Source organism: Corvus cornix, chromosome Z (assembly GCF_000738735.6).
Source record: "Corvus cornix cornix isolate S_Up_H32 chromosome Z, ASM73873v5, whole genome shotgun sequence".
Taxonomy (NCBI): Eukaryota; Metazoa; Chordata; class Aves; order Passeriformes; family Corvidae; genus Corvus; species Corvus cornix.
Window position 1 is genome coordinate 9,965,740 of NC_046357.1, and position 18,227 is coordinate 9,983,966.

At 41.9% G+C, this 18,227-nt stretch overlaps 1 protein-coding gene across 1 annotated transcript; it reads left to right on the forward strand.

The window, feature by feature from the left end:
• Positions 1 to 5,439: 5,439 nt before the first annotated feature.
• CCL28 (C-C motif chemokine ligand 28) lies at positions 5,440 to 17,382 on the forward strand. The gene is made up of 3 exons (XM_010395236.2): positions 5,440 to 5,542; positions 15,697 to 15,823; positions 16,574 to 17,382. Exons 1-3 carry the CDS (start codon positions 5,479 to 5,481, stop codon positions 16,728 to 16,730), a joined length of 348 nt encoding a protein of 115 aa, XP_010393538.1. The 5' UTR covers positions 5,440 to 5,478; the 3' UTR covers positions 16,731 to 17,382.
• Positions 17,383 to 18,227: the final 845 nt, after the last annotated feature.

Below are 18,227 nucleotides of genomic sequence, written 5' to 3' on the forward strand. Positions count from 1 at the left end.
TTTGGCATTCAGCTTTGTCATGACAAAAGGCAAAGTCTCTTGGGAGGTAGAGTTGGAAAGAGGCTGTGAAGACACTGACGTAAATGTCGTATTTTTTATTTGGTTTCAAGAAAAACTAAGCTATGTAGTCAAGAAGATATGTTTATTTTTTGTCGCAATGACCGCCACTGACCACTGCCCAGGCCAGCTCCTGCGGTGTGCGACAGGAGTGGGGAGCAGCTGGAGGCTCTCGGCTTTAAAGCTGCTCCTCAGGAGTTCAGCTCTGCCCAGGGGAGCTGAAGCTCCAGGCACAGTGGCTGTCAGCAGTCCCGACCAGGGAGAGGATAAAAAGTAGCAAGGAGGCTTGCCACACAGGATAATCCAAGCCTATTGGCAACAACCCCCAGGAGACAAGCCTGGAGCAGCTCCAGGGAACCTCTTATAAAGGGAGGTGTCACAATGGGGATGGCTTAACTGGGGACCAATAGAAATCTCTAAGGGAGGGATATGGACGAGGATAGACATTTCCTTGGGCCGATAGCCTCAAGCGGAGGAGGGAAAGGGATCACATGCCCCAGTGGGGCATCCAGGTTTAGGGGATTTCCAAAGGGGGAGGTATCTAGAGGGGTAGGGTCTCGGGGATTGATGGGGTCCACATAAGGGTCAATTGGGAGGTTTCAGATGATGGACCCTGGACCTTCGGGAACAACAGGTGGGGTTTGGGTGATTGATAGGGAAAGAGCTAGAACAAGGGGAGGAGAACAACCATGTAGGGAGCACCGGGGGGGCGGCTTGGGTCTGGGGGAAACCAACTGGGAATAGGAGTGGGGAAGGTAGGGATGAACCATTGGGGTACAGAAAACTTACGTAAGAATACAATAAAGGTATCGTATCACCACTATTTTTAAAATAATAAGGAAGCATGCAGAATTACTGGTCTTTGTTCTATTCAAAGTCACAAATCCCAATGTATTTATTTCCTGCTTGTGCATCTCAGCACCAGGTTTTCTCCTGAGCCAATCAGCCATGGAAAACATCTGCCGTTCTTTCTCTTCAGCACCCATCTTGTGGTCCTCTAAATTATGATTATTTTTTTTAAAAACAGAGATTGGGAAAGGGTCTCCAGTTTGTCCTTTTGCTCACTGCCTCAATAAATTAGGTCCTTCTTCAAATGCTGCATAATAGTGTGCCAGCCTTAAATGTCATATTGGATGTATGGAAAGGGTTTATAATTTGGCTATCTCAGATGATGGGAACATGCCATTAGAAGCCAAGATTTCCAGTTCACCATCAATAATGTACTCTTTGGCAGTCTTGAAGTAAGTTTCTAAGGTGAATCCCAGGGCTCTCCTCAGGGCTGACTTCCCAGAATGGTTCAACATCTGGAACATGATGCTAACACAGCATTATATCAGATGGTACTCCTTGCTTCTCCAGTAATTGTTTTCTGAGTGTGTGCCTCTCTAATCTGCAACATTTTCATGGCCATCTTCCCTTCAGTCTGTTTCATTCCTTCAGAGAGGAACAGAATCACAGAACTCATATCAGCTTCTGTTTTCTCATAGTTCTCACTTCAGAGAGATTTTCAGTTCTCTTTTGAATGCCAGTCAGCTTCTCATCTCTGTTAGCACCTGTGCCACAGCATTCTCTCCTCCTCCTGTGGTTTGGCCTCCAAAGCACTGCCCTGTGAGGAACGATCCCTTTTGCTGTGTACTAGAGGTAGAGGTTTTCTCTGTGCTGTTTCCATTGGTGATGATAATTGCTGCCACAGGAAGAGCTTAAGTCCATACAGCCACCTCCAGGTAAAATGCTGGGGAGTGTATTTGTGTCTGTCTGTCTGTATGTGACTCTCTGTGTCAGCTGCTCCAGATGGAATTCAAAATACCCATCATAAACAGTTTACTGAAATGGACAATGGGAAATACTAGGTATTTCTCTGAATTTTAGCACTGCAGTCAGAGCTGGCACCTTTGCCTTCTTGGTCTGTAAAGCCCAAAATACCAGCACAAAAACCTGCATCTTCTTCCAAAGAACTCAACTTTCATCCTATTCTGTCAAAATTTAGTAGTCAGGGAATGGGAAGACCATGCCCTAAGTGCCAGGCAATAGCACAGAGACAAGCCTCTCAGCAACCCCTGCAAGTGCTGCAGTTCTGTGCACCAGAGAGTCCTGGGGAGGCTGAGCACAGCAGGAGCATGTGAACATCATCTGTGGCACATTCACCTGGTGGAAGGGGAATGAGCACTCCAGTCCCTTCTCAAATTTCTTCCCTGTTTTATGTACCCATGAGATGTAGTGCTGAGTGTAAGACAGATCCCACTGAGGCCCTAGCTGGCTGCTGGGGAGCTTTCCTGAGGTGTAGGTGTATCCATACACTCCCTCTTGGGCAGACAACTGAATCTGGCTTGCATATTGGAATTGCATATTAACCACTAATAATTTTCACAGCTCAAAGTTTTCTTCTGGACTCTTTTTTTTCCCCCACAGTAAAGTACCCACAGATAAATTTCTGATACGCAGAAGGCTGAATGAGAGTTATGCAGACCATTTTAAAGTTGGGGGCTTATGGTAGGCACAGGGTCAGCTGATGCAGTCTAGAACAGGGGACATCTGAGGAGGCCACAGTTTCGGGTTTTGATAACCACATAAACAATTGAGACATTGCTAGGAAGTCCAAAGTATAATTGTAAATCATTGTGAAATCTGTCCATTCATCATTTAAGCCAAACTAGAAAAAAAAATTATTACTGTGAGTTGATTATTATGATCATTTACAGAGTAATAGGAAGTACTGTGATAAGCCTGTTGCATCTATCAATGTGTTAGAATTGCTCATCAAATTAAGTCTTCCTGGAAACAGTAAAGATCCCAAGTTGTTTTGACATGAATTATCCTGCTTTAACAAACTGGACTTAGTCTTCCTCAGCAATCAGTACTCCTGTTGCAAAAGAAGATTGTTTGACTGCAAGGAAAGGGTGAAGGAAGGAGCATTTACTCTTGCCTCGGCTTGAGTAACTGGAGAAAGGTAAATATAACTGAGGGTGTTACATTACAGTGCACACTGAAGTAGAAGTTACAATCATTAACCTCTGCTTAAAAACTGAAGGCTCAGATTAAACGATCTGTCAGTTTTAGCCTTGCTAGCCATTCTACTTTCACAAATAAAAGGTAGAAATTCACAAAGGATTAAAACAAGCATTTTCTTTGTTTCTCAGGATAGAAGAATGACTAGCTTCTCATTTGTAACAGTTTTTGCCTGCAAGTTATTGCTTTGATTTGAGCTTTGAATGCAATCCAAGTCAATAGGTCAATAAAACTCTTTGCCTTCTTTCAGCTATACTTGTAACTAATGCCACTGTCAACTCAGCCCAATTCTTGGAAAAGAATTTCTGGCTAACTTCTTCTTCCTTTGTGAATTGGATGGCTGCCTGCACATTCATGTGGAGCCATAGCACAATATTTGCTATTGTTCTCTTACTTTGTTTTTATTTTTAATTTCTCAGTCTCATAAATCAGCGTTGTTTCCTCAGTTTATATTTTGTCCTGTTCCAATAGATTTAGCATTTTAAATTGTTGACACATTATATAGCCTCCATAAAGCGGGAAGCATGTTCCGGGTCTGACACAATCCTAGTTTCTTTGCTGCACTTTCACGTTGAAGTAAATGGGCATTGATTTTATTCTGTACCTATAAATGACACCATGAACATAAGACAGAGGAATATGAGATATAAAACTTGAGCTCAAGCTGAAAAAAGTAAGTTTTATTCAGTGTATAGTTGCTTGTTGCCAGCAGCAGAGAAAATAATACATAGATACCTGTATTTACTCTGTGTTTTTGAGAACATGGGAGGTGTGTGTGTGAGCAACCTCTGGGGAACACTTAGAACTTGTCATACAGGAACAGGTCTTAAGAAACGCAGAATGCTTTGGTTCTTCTGTCATCCCCATCACTACTACAGCTCCCTGTACTCCATACTCTTGCTGTGGAAAGACGATTATAATCTGTATCATCCCACGTGAAGCATTTGCCAGAACAAACTAATTATCTGCAAGGAAACAAAGCATCCTGGCTTGCAGCATCAACCAGACACTGGAATACAAAATCTAATTCTGACAGAAGCTGCTTCTTTAACATATTACTCCAGTAGCACCCATCTGACTGTATTTCTTTTAATCTAGTTTGTTCCTCTTCATGCTACTTTGAAGAACAATAATGCTGCTAATACTCTTGTCCTTACGTAGGTTCAGGTTAATAAAGATGTTGTGGTCTGTCTTAGCTTTGGCCAGGGTGGTTTAGCTTTTATGATACAGATTTTTAATTTTAATTTTTAATTAAATGGTGACAATGAATCAATTTGCTGATTTCCCCGAAATCATATTTAAAGAACACTCGTCTTCTACTCTCTTTCATTTTAACAGTAGACTTTCATCAAAGTGTAGTAGTCTGGATTTTCCCATGTCTCTTATCCTGGTAGATAACGTTGACTAGCAGAAACCAACAGCTATGAAGAAAAACACTGATAGCCAGAAAGGTTGATTGCACTTTATTAACTTATTATTAGATGATATTGCAAAACCACTGTTGGGACAGTGTAAGTATAGACTAAAGTCCCTGAGGTTAGCAATTTCTTCTACCTTGTGTTCTGAAAATTTAGGAATAGTAAGAATGGTGTAATGAGCCAGAGCAAAGATGAGCTTGGTTCAACAGTCTAGGAAATTCTCAGATGGATTTTTCTAGCTCAGCCCTGGGAAAGGTCAAAGCAGGCAGCCTGCACTGCACTGGCAGGGGTGGAGTACAGCAGCAGCTTGCTACCCTTACAGCCACAGTGCTCAGTTCAGACTGAAACCACACAGTAATTTTTTTAGGGGTTTGGAAGCTTTGAAACAATCCTGAAAGCCAAGTGTGACAGGAGTAACATGGTCCTTACAGACTGAAAATTCATAGGTCAATGAACAGGGCAAAGCTAGCGCAAGGCTGGGGCCTCCTTGAGGTTGTACCTGTTTGTACTACAGCAGGTTTGGCCCACAGCATTTCACGTGTAGCTTCCATGGAGTTGACACCTAATAGCAGAGGAGTTTTTTTCTTAATCCTTAATCCTGCAAGTACTTGTTTCTGAAGTACTCCTACCCTGCAAGTCTGTTGCTGAAGAGCCTCATCAGTGAGGAGGGCTGCGGGGATCTGGCTGTAAGGCAGTACCATCTTGGGGAACTGTGTGGAATACAGCCTATCTTCCCATCTGGCAAAACACTGAACCACACTACAGGTGTGAGGAGGAATACAGGTAAGAGGTGGAATACAGGTGAAGGTGTCTACAGGTGAGAGGAGGAATCCTGCTGAAGTCCAGAGTGCCACACAGGACGGAGCCGACGCCAAGCTGCTGCTCAGGGTGGGGCTTTAACGCACGTTCATCCCCAGCAGCCAGCGGGTAGGGTCAGGTGTTAGTCCTGCAGCTCACCGCCTGATCTGTGTCTGTGCTCCTGCAGCTCCAAGGAGGAATGGATGTGAAATTTGTCACTCTTTTGGTTGTTCTAGCAGTCATGGTTAGTCAGACGTCTGAGAGTAAGTAAAACTGTACTTCATCTATCTCTATACTTTAATCTTTTCAAGAAAAAAAGACCTGAAGTGTGGCTACACGGAACAGTGTCTGCTTGAGCCTTTGCAGCTCTACACTGGACTAGAAGTGATAACATAAAGGTCTGTGCTGCTTTTCTTCAGAAAGTCAAACCTGGCTGCCTTGACTGCACAGAGCAATTGGCATTTTCATTGGAGTCAGGGCTTAACCTGAGAATTTTCTCTGTAAACCTGATGTTTCCACAACAGGTGTGGACAGGTTATAATTCTGTGAAGTGGCTAAGCAAGGAAAAGTCATGTGAGTTATTTGTCATAGGAAACGTATCACAAAAATTTTAGCTGCTTAAGGTGTAAGACCTTTAAAGCAGTGATTTCCTGAGGGAACACCTAGTAAAATGTCAGTATTTGTTTAAAGGGATCTCTCAAGTTCAGGTGTAAATTCCTCCTTTACAAGCTTCCAAGAGGAAATATGTTTAGAAAATCACTTGGTCTTTTTCCTTTAAAGTGAAGTTGCCCTGGGTGGCAGAGGTTTCAAAAAACTTTTTATGACAAACTTCAAGTAACTGATTTCTCCCAGCAGAACTTTGCTGTGCATTCAGTGCAGCATGTCTCAAGGATTCAGGAGATCAAATAACACTTGAAAAGCAAACTTAACTTTAAACTTAAAATTTATTAAAAATTTTTGAAAAATAGAACAACTTTAAAAGTTTTCAAAACCAACTAGGCAATGCTGTACTTGAATTCTTAGTTTTTCTTTGTAAGTTTTTACTGTAAAATAAACTGTGTTCACAGAGAAGGTAACTCAGATTCTGGAGGATGATCCTTTCTCAGGCTCTATTGGCTTAAGTAGGATTAGGAATTGTGGAATTCTTTGAAGATTTAGACAACACAGGGAAAAAATCTGCCTTAAAATTCTATTCTGTTAAAATGGCCACTGCACCTGCTGGCGTAGGAAGGCTCTGCAAGTGCTTTTGTTCTAGATATATGATCTGGCCAGTCAGCAAGGTCTTGCACAATAGCACTGACACGTACATGCACAGGTCAAAGTAAAGGTTCTCTTAGAATAGCTCTTTCACACTCAACCACCTGACACAGGGGAAATGCCTTTACCACCTAACTTTCCTCATCCAGACATGCTCCATATTTGGCTACAATACTCAAATGGCAGAACGCACAGTAAAAATGAGAAGAACTGCAGGTGGCTAGCTGGGCACAGGCACACCCTACCCTGAGCTGAACCAGATTTGGGCTTAACCCTACCTAGGCTTACGCTTCTTAGGCTCACCATTATGCTTCCATTTATTTCAGGGTGACAGTAGATATACAAGTAAAATTTGGGCTCGTACGTGTAAACTTGCAGAAGTTTCCTTTGCTTATGGATGTGAATTAGTAGCTGTTGAGAGAGGCCAGGAAAGCCATCTGTTGGCCAAAATCACACCTAGCCACAGGCTTAAACATGGCCCAGCCAGGCAAGGCCAGAAAACAAGATTGAGGTATTCTGTAGAGTGTGATGGGGATTTCCCCCTCCACAACCTCCACCCCTCTACCCCCATGTCCCAAAATATAATTAAAAAGAAGTTTTTGCAATTTTACTTTAAAAAACCCTGGTAATCTTCCATGATCACATCTCAGTGCCAGGGATTTACAGGGTCCTACACCTGCAGTGAAGGGGGCAGCACTGCATGAAATATGCAGCAGGCTGGACAATGGAGCTTATTCCAAAGATTGTTGGTTTGAATTTCAATTTGAGAAGACAGAGTTCTCTTCTGGAAGCTCCTACATGTATTCATCCTGAAGATATGAAGAGAGAAATACACATACAATAATAACATCCGCACCAAATGTTTGATGCTACTGCATAGGAATAACAACTAAATAAGACTGTCTGAGACTTCCCAAAGGAGTTATCTGGAGTTATCCTACTGAAGGTACTCCAGTAATGTTAGTCTGGTCTGTGCAGTGTGGGAGATGGGTTCCCTCTTTTCAAAATGTGTTGCTTTATAGAAACAAACCAGATTTATGTTCACATGACAGCTTCTTTTTGCATCTTAATATGAAAGACATTGTGATGTTTGTTTTTGCTAGGAACACCAGAAATTTCCCCTTCTGTTAAGGTAGTAGATATTACTGGGTTTTTGACTACATTAGTGTTACACTCTGTTTTGCCAATTTTCAGCCTGCATTTCCTTGATGCTCTGTAATTCAAGAACCAAGGATGTTGTATGGAGACAGACAGCTTGCAAACTGATCATGATTTGATGGACAAAGACCCATGTGAAAATCCTGACTTGTATGAAATAGACATCTATCCATTTCCAGTCAGCCTTCCAGCTTTGAAAATGTCCATATTAACAGCAGTCCTCATAGCAAAACAGGAAAAGCATCACTGCATAGCTTCATTTGTATTTATTCTTTATATAGCATGCTTTATATATATATATATGTATTATTGTTTATGGTTATATGGTTATAGCTTAGAACCCCTTCTATCTTTTTTTAAACTCTGTCTCCGAACTGTGCTTTAACTGTGTGTATTACCATGTCAAAATAGTAGGATGCATTAGAACATTTTTCAGCATTTGAGTTCGCCTCTCAAATCCAGCTATTAAGCAACCTCCTTAGTTTTTACAGACTACGTCTATGCTGCATTTGCCAAGAATCCTAGCATCCTTCTTTGCTCACCTGTCAACCAGGATCAGAGCCTTCTGCATAATGAAATAGTTATTGGCTTGCTTTAGGTTAAGCTGAAAAAAACCTGCCTTGATGTGCTGAACTCTTAAAATAGCCTCAAGCTTGTTTTAAATGAGAGGAACACTTTCTGATAGCTTAATGAAATGAGTGCTAAATAAGCTGCCTTACAGTAGTTACTATTAAGTGTAGGTGATGTGATAGTAAATTTCCCTCCAAGAGCAGAGCCTGGATTCTATGTTCATAAGCCAACAACATGGGACTAGTGAAACTCGTCTGTGGAAATGGCTGTATTGATACCAGAGCATATCACACAATGTTCTGAATAAGCGAGATGTCAATCTGATTAATCAGTGCAAAGTTGTGTGGGTTTTCTTTCCAGATGTACAAAGCCTACTTTGTAACCACAAAAGCATTCCACTAGGAAACACCTAATGCCTGCTGCTAATAGCACAGGTGTGCCAAACTTGTGCAATGTGTGCAGAGGTTCATTCAGGGTGAACTTGAGGCAGGTCTCACATTTCAACATAGAAACAGAAAGTGCCTCAGATTTATGGATCTCACCATGGAAGAGAAGCATTCCCTCAGACCACACAATGTGTTGGGAGAACCCAACCTGCTTGATAATGTTATCCATACTTGCCGGGCTCCCTTAGTTTGTGTAAATTCAAGAACTGTCCTGGTAAAAGAACAAATACAGCACAGCCTTTCACTCAGCAGTTCATGGGTTACATGCAGTTCACAAAGGTCAGCCAGGTGCTCTGCCAGCAGTACTGACAGGATGCTGTGTGCTGCCAGCAGGATCCAGGAGGGACCACCAGAAGCCTGGTGAAAACACTGACTGCTGGAGTGAAACTTGTGAAGAGTTGCACAAGTCCTGCCTAAGGCAGTTGGGTTGGGTCTGGAGTGGAGGGAAATGGAGAAAGGAAGGAAAAATGCCTTCCGTACTGTTCTTGCTTAAAGCACAGGGATTTCTTTATCATGTTTAGTCAAAAAGACCAAAATGAAACCAATAGTTAAGAGCAAGTACAGGGGTTGGGGACACAATGGCTCCACCACTCACCATCTATTTCCATGTGGCATCATCTCCTCTTTTTTTCTCTATCTGGCCCTCCTTCATGAGGCAAAGACCTGTCCTGCTGTGTTAAATTCTCTATGGAGGAGGCTGGCAGAACCACTTTCTTTCCTTACCAGTGCTCTGCCCTCCCCCTGCCCAGTCCCACCTGCCTGAAACTGCAGTCAAGAGCAGTACAAGAGCCCAGCATGCTCCCGCTGTGTGCCACAAGAGGGCTCTTCATCAGGCACGACAGTTCCCCCAAAAGACTTGGCAAATCTTGGAATATCAGCCTGAAACCGAAGAAGGATGGAAAAGTTCTTTGGGGCCCCAGAAGCCGCGCATGCACCAATAATTGTTTTTAGTATTTCTTGCCTGAACCGTAAATGACCAGCCTCCTCTGGCTGATTAACATGTGGCTCCCAAGTTTGAGCATGACAATGAAAAAAATAGAGCGGAAGGGTAAGACAAGTTCCTAGGGAGTAAATTTGGTCAGGAAGCAGATAGGAAATGGAAAAAGAAGTTTAGGCAGTCAAAGAGATTTGATAATGATCCACTAAAATGTAAAGACAGATGTAATGGACAGTACTCATGGAGGTCTTGTTCCAGGAGAGGCTTTGTTTTCACTGTGCTCCATTCCCAAGTATTGCACTTCAGTCATAGAATGGTTTATGTTGGAAGGGACCTTAAAGATCATTCAGTTCCAACTCCTTCTGTTCTGTGCAAGGACTATTTCTCTGGCTGGTTTTTTGGGGTGTTTTTTGTTTGTTTGTTCGTGTTGGTTTTTGGGTTTTTTTAATGAATGTGCTAAATAACTTTGAAAACAACAGGTCATTCCCTGGAGTTCCCAGGGAAGAAATACCAAAATAGGTAATATCACCTGCTGAAATAACAACAGATAACAACAGAGGAATCCCTTCTGTCCCAAGGTCCACCACTAAGCTTGTCAGTCCTTTCAGCAGCTCCTTTAGCTTTAGGAGTCTCAATGTTACACAACAGGTCTAAATAATTTTTGGGTGAGCTGCTGTGTATTTCTTACTGTGCCACTGAGTGACAGAGACAAATGAAATCAGAAGCACCGAAAAAATCGCATTGACTGATAAATGGCACAAAAAAGGCCATTCCAACATCCATGTGCAAACTCACAGTCCTTTCTTTTTAACCACTGTTTAGATTAACAATTACTAATAACCCTGATCTAATTGCTGAAACCACAAAAGACCATGGCCCTGGGTTGGGCTGAAATGGTTAGCTTTGCTTATTACCTCCTAATTTCTTCCCACTTGCAGGATTAGAATGAAATTATAGTAACAATGGAGCTGCAGGATGGCTCAATGCTCCATGAGAGCAGCATCAGCTCTCCCGGGCTCTGGGGAAATAAAGGAATTCCTTGGCTCACTGCTCTCATTCTTCACACACAGGAAAAAAAATCACTTTTAAAACTGACTTCCATGTAAAAAGGTACCAGTTATCATAAGTGCCTCTGTCAACAGAAGGTTGCTGGTGACACTTTCGTGTTCTCCGACAGAAAGACCCTCATGCCATGCATTCATCTATGATTCACAGATTGTCTATTTTCCATCTTGTAGCTGTGCTTTCATACACATAACAAAAATACAAAAAAAATATTTAAAGGTGACAGCTTCTTTTTCTTCAAAAAACCAGTGCACATCAGAACTCCTCAATGAATACATACCTGTGAAGACAAGAAAGCCTCCCCAGGCACATACCTCTAATAAAAAGTACTAGCAGACTCTCAATCTCCCTAAGAAATTCTCTTGCCTCGTTAGCAAGAACATAAGCACCACTCATTTACATTTTATGCAGAATTTCAGCCTGGTTTCCGTTGAGGCATTCCCCAATTTCACACGAAGCCTGTTGCTTGTGCTTATGCTGCAGGGCACAGCTTTTGTACAGCCGCATGGGTTGGATGTCAGTGGCATCCAATGCTCCAGGTCAAAGATTGACTGAGCAGAGGGTGATTGAATTGCTCTAAAACTGCAACTCTGGTCATGTGAGTGGTGTATGAAGGTGGAGCTCTAAACAAGTTGCTAAAGGATGCAACTCCTGTTGGTTAAGTTTGTTGCAAAAGGGCAGCCAGTCAGCAGTGCCCAGCAAGACACACACATGCCCAGCTGGATGCATCAGGAGTTTTGCTTTATTCTCCTTGGTTGAGCCTGTGTATATTTTTCCTTACAAAGCTATAAAAGTACATCAATATTAATTTCATAATTTTCAGTTACAAAGTGTACAAATGGCTAACATGGTGCTATGTAGTGCATTGTAAAGTGCAATGCTGATAGTTCAGATCTAAGCAAGTGATGTATAGTATTTAAGTATATAAAGTAGGATGAGGGAAAGATATAGTAGCCAAGCATCAGCAAAACCAATTGAGGAATAGTTCAGGGAACAGCTGGTTCTCCCTAATACCTCTGGTAATACTCAGCCATTCCACACGAGCTGGTAGTACTGGTCTTGCCAAGTATTTTAGTTTACTAGACCCCAAAGAAGTACAGAACTAGACCTCCCCAAAAAGCACAGCAGGCAAGTTTAAATATAGAGTTTAAAATAGATAGATAGAGTTTAAAATAGATAGATAGAGTTTAAAATATAATTACTCTTCCTTAAGTTTTTATCTGACAGAATCCTTCTGTCAGGAGCTGGCTGGCAATGACAAAAGTTTATAATTTAGTTTTACCAACTCTACCTTGAGGACCCAGAAAAAACCTTAAACTTAGTGATGCTCAATGAGCTGAATTTCCATTTGTGAACATCAATTAACTTGCTTCCTAAGAAGTATGCTGTTGAAGAGAGAAAAACAAAGAACAATGGGGAAATAACAGGTAACATTCAACACTTAATTAGTCCTTCTGCAGCATATGATTATTTATAGCCCTCCTCTCTGCGTTGCTGAGGAGACAGCTGCTGGGCCAGCTTCTGCCTTTCCCCCTCCCTTCTGACTGTGAGATCCCAGGGCTTTGTCATCACGCCCACGGCTACAAAATGCCCCTGCATGCAGCAGTGGGCAATGTTATTGCTCTCCAGCGACTGCAGCTCCATCGCTGGCTGCTCGAGCTCACTGCTACAGCTGTGCCAGCATCTATTAATCCAGCATTCAGCAAGCACTCTTCTAAGGTGCAGAGCACACAATTGTCTTGCTTACAGGAAAATTTTTAAACACACTTCTTATCTCCTGCTTACTGAAGCTGAAATTGATTCTCTGGTTTTTTTTTCTAGTTCATGACTCTTGTGTTCAAGGCTAAATGATTACCTAGGGAAAGCTCGGATAGGAAGAAAAATGAAAACGAATAGGAAGACTCTCTCCCCACTTCTCCCACATTAGTTCAAGGTCTGAGACACAGGGGTCCTTGCCGTGCTCACTTTGAAGCGTGGGTTTAATACTGAGACCTTCATCCTAGATAAATCCCTGAGCAATACAGCTTTGCTTGTCCTTGAACTGATGGAGGAAATCCCTTTTAGAAGATCTATTTCTGTGCTAGCACAGAAGAAAATCAAACCTCAAAATGTTAGTATTTATCTTTAAAAATAAAAGCCCACCTAGATTTATGATCTGCTTTTTAAAGTTCGGTGACATTTTATTTTCAAAATGGTAATAGCAAACAGGAAAAAATCTGCAGGAGATAATTCCATAGTGAAGGCACATTCAATCCTGGGAGCCCTTGAGGTAAAAGAAAACACAAAGCCGAACAAGAACATTAATAATTTCAAAAAGATAACAAAAGATAATGGGCCTGATTTGACCTCAAAAGGCAGAGCTTTTAAACTATACTCCTGACAGTTCCTATGTCATTAATGTTGGTGATCCACAAGTAAAAATAAATCTTTAAAAATTACTTTTATAGAACTGTAACAAACCTTTACATACACATGCACAAGGAGGGGTAAAGGAAACTGTTATTTAAACAACTAAACCACCAATCTCTCTTGTGGGAGAAACTGAAAAGACAGTATCTCACCACAAAAGCTGTGAAGATAACTAGCCCTTGACAGCACTCCGAATTGCCCTTCCACTCAGGCGTGCAGCATGGGCAGCAAACAAGAGTGTGATGTGTGGCTGCAGCTGCACTGAGCTCAGGGACATGTGCAGGGTTGGCCCATGTCACTGCTGTGCTGAAGTTGAGGGATATGGGCTTTTTGGAAGAGCAGGCTGGAAGGCAAGGAGAGGGAGTTGGCCTTTATGCAAGAGGGCAGCAGGAGTGCACTCTGCCTGGGGATGGGGCACGAGCTGAGAGCTTACAGTCAGGATTAGTGGGCAGACCAACAGGAGTGACATGGTAATGTGGGGGTCTGCTATAGACCTCCTGACCAGGAAGAAGAAGCTGCAGCCTTCTTCAAACAGATGGAAAAATCCTCATATTCACAGGCCTTAGTCTTCATGGGGGGACTTTGACTATGCTGAGATCTGCTGCAAGGGCAATACAACAGTGCTCAAACAATCTGTAAGTTCTGATGTGCATTGATGACATCTTCCATGACAAGTAATCCAGGAACTGGCACAGCAAAGCACTCAGCTGGACGAGATACTTGCCAACAGGGCAGACCTAGTCAGGGGCCTGAAATCAGAGGCAGAATTGGCTACAGTGTCCATAAGATGGTGGAGTTTGGGATTCTAGGAGAAGTGAGCAGGGCAAAAAGCAAGATGGATGGCCCTGGATTTAATAAGAGCAGATTTAAAACCTCTTCAGAAGTTTGAAAGAATCCCATGGAATATGATTCTGGATAGAAGAGGGGTCAAGCAGAGCTGGCTGATGTTCAATGGTCAACCCCTCCAAGCATTAGAAAGGTCTGTCCTGACAAACAGAAACCCAAGCAGTGTGTCAGGAGACCTGGCTGGATGTGCTCAGAGCTTTTAACTGCACCAGAATGTAAAAACAATGTGTGGAAAGCAAAAACAAAGGGGTGGAAGCAGTGCCAGGTGACCCAAGTGGAGTAGAGAGTTCTCTGATAATGCAGGAATAAGGTTAGGAAAGATAAAGAAAAAGCTGAGCTGGAGTTGAATCTGTCAAGGGATGTGACATGTGACAAAATATTCCACAAGTACATAAATAACAAAAGAAAGAGGAGTGAATATGAAAACCCACTGCTAAATCAGACAGAGCAACTGGTGACAAATTACATGGATAAGGCTGAGGTACTCAACACCACCTTTGTCTTACTCTTTACCATGCAAACTGGGCTTCAAGAATCCCAGGTTCCTGGGACCAGAGGGAATGTCTGCAGCAAGGGTGATTTGTTGTCAGCAGCAAAGGACCAAACTAGAGACCACTTTTAAAAACTGGACACATATAAGGCCACAGGAGAGATAGGATGGGGCACAACCAGTGCTGAGGAAGCTGGTTGATGTCATTGGGAGGCCACTGTCAGTTACCTCTGAACAGTCATGGCAACTGGGAGAGGTTCTTGAAGATAGAAAGCAATTATTACCCCTATCTTCAAGTAGGGCAAGAAGGAGATCCAGAGAACTATAGGCTGCTCAACCTCATCTCAGTCCCTGGGAAGGTGATGAAGAAAATCCCCTGAGAAAGCATTTCCCAAGATCTGAAGGACAAGACAGTCATCAGGAGTGGTCAGCATGGATTTATGATGGGGAGATGATGCTTGACCAACGTGGTAGCCATCTCCAGTAACATGACTAGCATATTGGTCAAGATGAGAGAGATGTGTTTTGTGTACCTTGACTTCAGGAAAGTCTTTGATACTGTCTCTTGTAATACCATCATAGACAAGCTGACAAAGTATAGGGTAGACAAGTAAAGATTGAGGCAGATAGAAAACTGAATGAAGGACCAGGTTCAGAGTGCTGTAATTGGTGCCACAAACCCCAGAGGTCAACATGGTCTTCACTAAAGACCTGGATGATGGAACAGAATGTGCCTGTGGCATGTTTGCAGATGATAACAAACTGGGAGCTGTAGCTGATGTACCACATGATTTTGCTGACATAGAAATGGGCAGAGAGGAAGCTCATGAAGTTCAACAAGGGGAAATGCAAAGTCCTGCATCTAGGGAGAAATGATGGGAGGCTGGGGGCTAGTAGGGAACAGAAATAGAAGTCTGATTGGTTTGTCTCTTGTTTCTCAGGAAATTCCTCCAGGGCTTCATAATGAGGGAAGGGGCATGAAGACATGACTTGCTTGGTCACAGAATGGCTGCTTCTCTCATTAAAAGGAGTTAATTAAGCTAACCACATTATCAGGGGCTGGGAGCAAAGCTCAAGCAGGATGCAGAGACCAGATGTCCCTGCTTGAGCAGGGGGCTGGACCAGATGACTTCCAGAGGTGCCTTCCAACCTCAACCCCTCTGTGATTCTGTGCAGTCAAACTATGACTTGTCCCTCTCATATCTGTGTTGTTTCTAACATTGCTATTCCTCTTTTTAGCTTTGTTTCCTGGGGCCTTTGACTGTTGCATGAAAATTTCAGATGAAATTCCGAAAGGAATTCTCAGAAGAGTGGAGAGGTTTGAAATCCAGAAAGCTGATGGCCTGTGTCACCTAGAGGCTGTTATGTAAGAGATATTTTGTGTCCTTCCCTGTGAAAGGGATACTGCAAGTTAAAATCTATTAGGCAGCATTTAAATAAGTAGAATCTTGGAAAGCTAACACAAATTCAAAAACTGACATTGTATGTGATTTAAGAATTGTCCTTCCTTGTGCTCTTTAAACTTGATTGTTAAAATTTAATTATTTTTTCAGTAATAATACTGAATATTATTCAGCCTTCATTGACACTTGCTTTATTTTTAGAACTGAGAAATTACTCATGCACCTTAAGATTTATCTGCTTTTTCCAATTATTTATCCCCTAAAAACCTTGCCTAAACTCATTAAATCAGCTTTACTTTCGCAAATAAGCTATTTCTGATTTTTTTTTTCCTGGTACAATGTCACACTGTTTGGATTACATTGGTACATTTTCTAGACTTTTGCATGATAATCATGACAGTCAATAATTATACAGTGGTCTGCTTATTTATTGGCCATAGAAATGTACTGCTTTGCACCGTGGATCTTTTTGCACTGAAGTAGTAAAGCTTTTTTTCAGATTTTGGAATGTAAGTTTAATAATGTAAAACTTAGATCCTAACATATTTGAAACCAGAAGAAAAAGTGAATAAATACAGTATAAAATATAATTTAAGATGAACCAAGTCCAACTTTGTGGTCTTCGTAGGTGAGTGATAAGCATGATGATTTTTAAAAGCTGGGATTTTTACTTTTTTTCTTTGAAACTGACAACCATTTTTTTTCTCTGTCAGTCTCCACATAAAAGGCAAAAAGTTCTGTGTGAATCCATGGAATAGAAAAGTCAAAAAAATGATGAAGAAGATGAAGCACAAGATTCACAGGATCAAATCTCATTTTAGAAAGCAGAGAAGAATCAGAATTACCAAACAGAAAGAACGGAAACAGTAGCAAGATGAAGCAAGCCCCATGATGAAGATACTGTGGCATAGGGCACTGCAAGCAAGGATACCATATTTTACCAGTGATGGATGATTGTTGCATTAAAATAACTTTTCAAATCTCTATGTGCCAGAGAAAGCAGAGGCAGAAAACATCACTTGTACTCAGAACGATGCTGATCAGATTATCAGACAAATGACAAGGTGTTCCTGGTAATGTCTTGTAGCAAGTGCTCACTGTACCTCCTGGATCTTTTGGCAGACTTAAATCTTCCTCTTTCTCACCCTGCCTTCATCGCAACCTCCCCTGTGATTTCTGTTTTAACATACTGTTCCTTCACATTCCTCCATTTGTTTCCAGTCCTATCCTTGGTCCTTATTCTTCCCTGTCTGCAGTCATCTTCATGCTGTTGCCTGTTTCGTTTATATTCTTCCAGTCATTAATCTTTCTTTTTTCTTCATCTTACCTAGTTTTACAAACACAATTTCAGACAGTTACAGTTTAAGTTTGCCAAAAACATGTCTTTTACCTATTCCAAACAATCTCTGCTCCCAGCTGTTACTATTATGAAATGTAATTTCAGTGATAATATCCAAGCCTGTCCATAGGACTCAAAGTGTGGCATTCAGAGCTATGCAATAAAGATCATCCTATTGCTTTTGTTTGTTCAGTTCCCTACTCAGATCCTTCAGATGGGTCCTTCCTACTCTCTTTGCTGAATTTCTCATAATTAGGACTGAAGTTTACGTGTGTCCCTCAAGGCCTTTTTTGAAGACTAGCAGTGATGACAGCTTGGCCACTCCATAGCCTCTCTTCCACTGCACAGCACTGCCTTCTCCTGTGTGGCACAGTCCTGATTTCCTCCCTGCTTCCTGGAAACTTCCAAGTAATTTAGTGTTTTCACAAAGACATCTCATCAACAGCACCTCTCCTCACAGACACGTACACAGAAAGCAGCAAATGAGGACGGAGAAGAGAGGTTTTTAAAAGAGTAAGTGCCATAGAATGCATACATCTAGTGAGCCAAAAATACTTATAGCAGCACAATTCCATTCTTTCTCCTCTTCCCCCAGCAATTACTGTTTTTTTTCAATCACTGCATCTGACTTAAGTGAATTCCTCTGAGTTGCCTCTTGCGTTTGTTTTGAAATTTTTATGTAAAACTACATCCTGAAAGCATGGGAGAAAGCAAGGCCAATGATAGGGGATAGAAGCAGCTGCTGGTATGTTCCCTAAATAAGAAAGAAGATGAAAAACCGAAGCAAGGTCACTAGAGATAAGCACCATACTTTACAGATGCAAATCTGGTGAGAGAAACTTGACTCCCTCCAAAACAGATAAGAGAAACCATTACTGCTCTTAGGAGCCAACAGCCTTTGGACAGGGATGAGGCAACTAATATAACTCTTCTTCCAGATTCTAGGGAATATTTTGTACAGCACATACAATGGCATAGCTCCATCCTCTGCCTGCTGCAACTGTATCCAGGAAGCCTGCTGCTGGGAC